This window comes from Hevea brasiliensis, unplaced genomic scaffold (assembly GCF_030052815.1).
Source record: "Hevea brasiliensis isolate MT/VB/25A 57/8 unplaced genomic scaffold, ASM3005281v1 Scaf336, whole genome shotgun sequence".
NCBI lineage: Eukaryota > Viridiplantae > Streptophyta > Magnoliopsida > Malpighiales > Euphorbiaceae > Hevea > Hevea brasiliensis.
The window spans coordinates 1-7,500 of NW_026614847.1; the positions used below are offsets into that span (position 1 = coordinate 1).

General features: G+C 31.6%; 2 protein-coding genes and 2 pseudogenes across 2 annotated transcripts; 1 reads left to right on the forward strand and 3 right to left on the reverse strand.

The window, feature by feature from the left end:
* Nucleotides 1-1,275: 1,275 nt before the first annotated feature.
* On the forward strand, nt 1,276-2,158 carry LOC131177110 (uncharacterized; annotated as a pseudogene).
* Nucleotides 2,159-2,388: 230 nt separating this feature from the next.
* On the reverse strand, nt 2,389-4,076 carry LOC131177121 (DNA-directed RNA polymerase subunit alpha-like). Its single transcript, XM_058142106.1, has 2 exons — nt 3,522-4,076; nt 2,389-3,415 (listed from the first exon to the last, which is right to left on the reverse strand). The coding sequence occupies exons 1-2, from the start codon at nt 3,930-3,932 to the stop codon at nt 2,432-2,434; spliced, it is 1,395 nt and encodes a 464-aa protein (XP_057998089.1). The 5' UTR covers nt 3,933-4,076; the 3' UTR covers nt 2,389-2,431.
* Nucleotides 4,077-5,322: 1,246 nt separating this feature from the next.
* On the reverse strand, nt 5,323-6,179 carry LOC131177126 (50S ribosomal protein L14, chloroplastic-like). The gene is made up of 2 exons (XM_058142109.1): nt 5,930-6,179; nt 5,323-5,660 (listed from the first exon to the last, which is right to left on the reverse strand). The coding sequence occupies exons 1-2, from the start codon at nt 6,177-6,179 to the stop codon at nt 5,323-5,325; spliced, it is 588 nt and encodes a 195-aa protein (XP_057998092.1).
* LOC131177125 (50S ribosomal protein L2, chloroplastic-like) overlaps nt 5,538-7,500 on the reverse strand; it is a 5,121-nt pseudogene continuing 3,158 nt past the window's right edge.

Below are 7,500 nucleotides of genomic sequence, written 5' to 3' on the forward strand. Positions count from 1 at the left end.
TTAAAATAGTTTCATTGTTATAAGAAAAAATTATAAGATATAAGATGAGATATAACATTTAAAATTAAGATGAGATTATGATATAGTTATAGTATTTATACCATTGTTATAGTATTTAAATAAAAATTAAATAGAATTAAAATTAATTAGTAAATTGTGTTTCACGCATATACCTTAAAAATTAATTCATAAAAAAAGAGTATGTTGATTATATCAAAACTAGAGAGAAATAATACCTTAGTTTATCATGGGTAGATCCTATTGCCGACATAATAACCTCTATAAGAAATGCCGACATGAATAGAAAGGAATCGTTCGAATAGCATCTACTAACATCAATGAAAACATTATTAAATACTTTTACAGAAGGTTTTATTGAAAATGTCAGGAACATAAGGAGGGCAACAAAAATTTTTGGTTTTAACCATGACACGAAGTAAGAGAAAGAACCCTATAGAACCAGTCAAATTTAAAACGGATCAGTCGACCTGGTCACGAATCTATTCTAACTATCGTACCCTGTAATCTTTGCGGATGGGCATTAATTCTTTCTACTTCTCGGGGTATAATGACAGACCGAGAAGCCGACTCGAAAGAATGGCGAGAAATCTGTGTTATATATGGTAATCTTCTGATATCCGAATTGTATCCAGACTTCATTTCCGTGAAAAAAAAGAAAAGAACGAGTTTCAATATTATTCCTCTCCAATTACATTAGCCGATACTTTAAAGGATTCTTTTTAATGGAATGAAAGAACAAAAATGATTCAGAAGGTTTACTTACTAAATCACTTTTCAATAGTATGCCTGTTCGTTTAAATAATAAAGATCTGGTTTTAGGTTATATTTCAGAAAGATCCAACGCAGTTTTGTTTTATACGTATACACCAGAGATAGTGTCAAATGAAGTAAGTACTTATAATTCGACCAGAGCACGTCTAATTTATAGACTCGAAACAAAATTGAATGATTAGCAGTTTTTAAACTTTTAAATAAAATTCTTCACTCATAGGATATAATTCAAGATTTCAAAATAAAGAAATCATTTTCTTCAAAAATATGTATATTCAAAATTTAATTTTTACTTTGGATGGCAAATATGAAAATAAGAGCTTCTGTTCGTAAAATTTGTGAAAATGTCGACCGATACGCAGACGAGGCGAATTATAGTAATTTGTTAAACCTGAGACATAAACAAGACAAGGATAATCTTTCTAAGCAGAATGTTTAAAGCGATTCGATGTACAAATAAAAAAAGATTTATTTTGACATGAAATGGATATATCCATAAACTTCGACTTCATATTTATGAGATATAAACATGGCAAAATTTTAATAAAAATTGGTTCACGAAGAAACGGACGTATTGTTCGCGTAAGAATTACGTAAAATACCAAAAGGAGTTATTCATGTTCAAGCAGTTTTAACAATACACATCGTTACAGATGCAGGGGTCGAGGATTTCTGCTTCGTGGATTCAGGGCACAAGAAGAGAACGCCATTTGCCGCCAACCGCAGCAGGAAATGCTATTCGACAGTAGTGATCAAGGTATGCAACGAGCAGAAGTCATGATAGCGGTCCTGTTCACGAGATGCGGCATTAAGAGTTATTCGCAGAAGTAGCATTATTAAGTTTCGTCCGGGATGTAACCTCATGCCACATAATGGCAGACCCCAGAAAGTGCGTGTAAAAATATTGAAGAGATTTCAAGAGAAATAAATAATCAACACCTCAACATTATTATGGTTCGAGAGAAAGTAACAATATCCACTGACACGCAGTGGAAATGTGTTGAATCAAGAACCGATAATAAACGTCTTTTTATTATGGACGCTTTATTCTGTCTCCTCTTATGAAAGGCCAACACAATAGGCGATGAAGAGCTTTGCTTGGAGAATAGAAGGAATGTATCACACGTGCAAAATCTGAGAAAATACACACGAATTTTCTACTATAGCAGGTATTCAAGAATCAATACATGAAATTTTAATGAATTTGAAAGAAATTGTATTAAGAAGCAATTTGTATGGAATTGTAACGCATCTATTTGTCGAGGGTCTCGATACTCACCAACACATCATCTTCGTTTTGTGGAAATCATTGATAATACACAGCATATCAAGCCTAACGGAAGCAATTGATTTGCGTATTGATTAAATCGAGAGAATCGCGCTGGTCGTAGAAAACCTAACAAATAATTTCAAGTTCAAGACGGTTTGTCTTTTCAAATAGATTCAAGTGTAAAATAAAAAATCATGACCTGTATATCTAGGGAATAGTCGCTTCAAAGTGAATTCTCCCTAGATAACATCCATTCAATTAAAATTTTGATCTATTTCGCGAATATATGGATTTGTGCTAAAGATTCAAAATTCATTTGCATCTTCTTTAGAAAAAAAAAAGATGAAAATGAATATAAATCCAATGGATTTATATTTTATTCTTTGGTAAATCAATTGCGAAATGTTTTTCTATTTCTAGAATACCCAATATATGTTTTACATCGTCTATGCGAAAATGTTCAATTTTCATAAGATCTTCTTGACACTTTTTCAAAAGATCCGATAATGTATGTATATTGGACCTTTTGAGGCAATTATAGATCTTAGGAGTCAATTCTGATTGGTCAATAAAAATGTATTTCAATGCTATTTCTTTTTTATTTTTTCTTAATTTAGTCAATCTATCATGAAAAGTAAAAAGGGGTAAAGTAACTTTGTGTTGATTTTTTTCTAAATGTAAGTTTTCTTCTTCTGCATGTAGAAAAGGAATAAAAAAATCAATCAAATTCCGGGAGGCTTCGTGAAGTGCTTCTTTAGGAGTTAAACTTCCATTTGTCCATATTTCGAGAAAAAGTATCTCTTGCTTTTCATTCCCATTTCCATAAGAATGAACACTATGATTCGCATTTCGAACAGGCATGAATACAGCATCTATAGAATAACTTCCGTCTTGAACTTGAAAGTTATTTGTTGGGTTTATACGATAGCCGCGATTCCTCTCGATTTGTAATCCAATACACAAATCAATTGCTTCCGTTAGGCTAGCGATATGCTGTGTATTATCAATGATTTCCACAAAAGGCGGTAAGATGATGTCTTGAGCAGTTACATATCCAGGACCCTCGACACAAATAGATGCGTTACAAGTTCCATACAAATTGCTTCTTAATACAATTTCTTTCAAATTCATTAAAATTTCATGTATTGATTCTTGAATACCTGCTATAGTAGAAAATTCGTGTGGTATTTTCTCAGATTTTGCACGTGTGATACATGTTCCTTCTATTTCTCCAAGCAAAGCTCTTCGCATCGCAATGCCTATTGTGTCGGCTTGGCCTTTCATAAGAGGAGACAGAATAAAGCGTCCATAATAAAGACGTTTATTATCGGTTCTTGATTCAACACATTTCCACTGCAGTGTCCGAGTGGATATTGTTACTTTCTCTCGAACCATAATAATATTGAAATTGTTGAATTATTTATTTCTCTTGAAATCTCTTCAATATTTTTTTTTACACGCGCCTTTTTTTAGGGGGTCTGCAGCCATTATGTGGCATAGGGTTTACATCCCGGACGAAACTTAATAGTATACTACTTCTGCGAATAGCTCTTAATGCCGCATCTCGTCCGAGACCAGGACCCTTTATCATGACTTCTGCTCGTTGCATACCTTGATCCACTACTGTCCGAATAGCATTTCCTGCTGCGGTTTGAGCAGCAAATGGCGTTCCTCTTCTTGTGCCCCTGAATCCACAAGTGCCAGCGGAGGACCAAGAAATCACTCGACCCCGTACATCTGTAACGGTCACAATAGTATTGTTAAAACTTGCTTGAACATGAATAACTCCTTTTGGTATTTTACGTGAATTCTTACGCGAACCAATACGTCCGTTTCTTCGTGAACCAATTTTTGGTAAAGGTTTTGCCATATTTTATCATCTCATAAATATAAGTCAGAGTTTTATGGATATATCCATTTCATGTCAAAATAAATCTTTTTTTTTTATTTGTACATCGGATCCTTTAGAGCATTCTGCTTAGAAAGATTATCCTTGTCTTTGTTTATGTCTCGGGTTTAAGCAAATTACTATAATTCGCCCTCGTCTACGTATCAGTCGACATTTTTCACAAATTTTACGAACAGAAGCTCTTATTTTCATATTTGCCATCCCTTAAATTAAAAAATTAAATTTTGAATATACATATTTTTTTTGAAGAAAATGAGTTTCTTTTAATTTTGAAATCTTGAATTGTATCCCTATGAAAGTGAAAGGAATTTTATTTAAAAGTTTAAAAAAAAAAACTGCCTAATCATTCAATTTTTTGTTTCGGAGTCTATAAATTAGACGTGCTCTGGTCGAATTATAAGTACTTACTTCATTTTTGACACTATCTCCTGGTAGTATACGTATAAAACAAAACTACGTTGGATCTTTCCTGAAATATAACCTAAAACCAGATCTTTATTATTTAAACGAACTTGGAGCATACTATTGAAAAAGTGATTTAGTAAGTAAACCTTCCTGAATCCATTTTTGTTCTTTCATTCCATTAAAAAAAAAAAATCCTTTTAAAGTATCAACTAATGTAATTTAAGAGGAATAATATTAGAAACTCGTTCTTTCTCTTTTTTTTCACAAATAGGAAGTCTGGATACAATTCGGATATCAGAAAGATTACCATATATAACACAAGATTTCTCCGCCGATTCTTTCGAGTCGAGCTTCTCGGTCTGTCATTATACCCCGAGAAGTAGAAAGAATTACAATGCCCATCCCGCCCAAAATTCTAGGAATTTTTTGATAGTTAGAATAGATTCGTAGACCAGGTCGGCTGATCCGTTTTAAATTTAGACTAGTTCTATAGGGTTCTTTCCTCTTCCTTCTGTGTCGTAGGGTTAAAACCAAAAATTTTTTGTTGCCCTCCTTATGTTTCCTGACATTTTCAATAAAACCTTCTCTTAAAAGTATTTTAATAATGTTTTCGGTGATGTTAGTAGATGCTATTCGAACGATTCCTTTTCTATTCATGTCAGCATTTCTTATAGAGGTTATTATGTCAGCAATAGGATCCCTACCCATGATAAACTAAAATTATTATTTCTCTCTAGTTTTGATATAATCAACATACTCTTTTTTTTTTTTTTATGAATTAATTTTTTTTAAGGTATATGCGTGAAACACAATTTACTAATTAATTTTAATTCTATTTAATTTTTATTTAAATACTATAACAATGGTATAAATACTATAACTATATCATGGTCTCATCTTAATTTTAAATGTTATATCTCATCTTATATCTTATAATTTTTTTTTCTTATAACACTTCAGGTGCTAATGAAACTATTTTAGTAAAATTTAACTGTCTCAATTCCCGGGCGATTGCACCAAAAATTCGAGTTCCCTTTGGATTTCCTTCTTGATCAATGACAACTGCAGCGTTGTCATCATATCGTATTATCATACCATTATCACGTTTGAGTTCTTTACAAGTACGTACAATTACAGCTCTGATTACTTCTGATCTTTCTAGAGGTGAATTTGGTGCTGCTTCCTTGATCACAGCAACAATAACGTCACCAATATGAGCATATCGGCGATTACTAGTCCCTATGATTCGAATACACATCAATTCTCGAGCTCCGCTGTTATCCGCTACATTCAAATGGGTCTGAGATTGGATCATATCATTTTTTTTTAATCTGTTATTTTAATGCAAAGGAAAAAAAGATATATTGTTTGTCCAAAAAAAAAAAAAGGAACTTGTGATTTTTTTTTGCATCCAAAAGGTCTTTTTCCTTTGGTTCTATATTCCTATCCCGAAATAATGAATTGAGTTCGTATAGGCATTTTTGATGCTGCTATTGAAATAGCTTTTCTCGCTATATTTTCTGCTACTCCGCCCATTTCATAAAGTATTCTACCTGGTTTAACGACAGCTACCCAATATTCGGGAGATCCTTTCCCCGAACCCATACGTGTTTCCGTAGGTCTTAAAGTAACTGGTTTGTCGGGAAATATGCGTACCCATATTTTTCCACCGCGGCGTGCATTTCGTGTCATTGCTCGTCGCCCCGCTTCTATTTGTCTAGATGTAATCCAAGCGGGTTCAAGTGCCTGAAGAGCATATCTGCCGAAACAAATACGATTACCTCGAAAAGCTATTCCTTTCATTCTTCCTCTATGTTGTTTACGGAATCGGGTTCTTTTGGGGTTATAGTTGATGGTTGTTTCTCAATTCCATCTCTACTACAGAACCGGACATGAGAGTTTCTTCTCATCCAGCTCCTCGCGAATGAAATGATTAAAAAAAATATACATGTGCTTTATGAATAAAAAAAAATAATAGACTAAATCGTGGGATTCTTTGTAATTTTACTTAATCTATTTACTTAATCTAATAGATCTATTTATTAGATTATATAGATTATTAAAATGGAAATTAGTATTTATATATTTTATATTTTATATATTTTATATATATTAATATATATATAAATTATATTTAAATTTTTTTTTTTAATTGAAATTATGTTTTAAAATAAAAAAATTATGTATTTTTTTTTTATAGATAATTTTTTTATTTTTTAGATAATCTTGTTTTTTTTTTTTTTTATAAGGTTAAAACGAATATATATATATATAGAATAGAATTTTCTATGTATAATTTTGATATTATAATTTTGATATCAGATCGCTAAAATTTAGAAATCCAAGAAAAAAAAAAAAACTTCGCGGGCGAATATTTACTCTTTCAATATTTATTTCATTTGTAGAGATAACCCATGATCTTTCAGAATAAATGGATTGTCTTATGGTTCTTTTCGCTATCCTCCCAATAAATCATTAAGACTTGTTTTCAAAAAAATCTTATGTATTTACAGGTTCCGTCGTTCCCATCGCTTCTCCATTAATGGTTAGGTCTTAATTTTACAATGGAGCCTTTTTGTTCTTGAGTCAATCTTCTCAGTCTTTATTGGCTCGAGGCTCTTGATTTTTTGTTTTATGAACGGATTAGTTTAATTATAGATCAATTGGTATTGATGCTTTACTACATTAGCTTTTATATGATGACTCATAGACCTTACATATTGGAATCATATATCATTGATATTCTTTGATATTCTTTTTCTTTCTTTCACCCTTCCACTTATCTGCATAATTTTTTATTTTGATTTACAACTCATAATCAGATTGGTTTTTCTTTTGTTTGTGTAAAAAGGATTTCAATTGTTACAATGATATGACCAATATATCATATCTTGATTGTTTCTTTGGATCCAGATAATGTAAAGCGATGAGTTGGTTATTAGTTGTATACTTATACTTATTAGTTCATAGTATGGGTCAGTCCTTTTTTTAATCCTGACTCTAAAAAACCAACGAGTCACACACTAAGCATAGCAATTATATCAAATTATCAATCGAATTTTTTATTTTATTTAACCCTATAGAAATAGACTTAAAATTGCTTCTTTTTTTTTTTGTTTTGTTT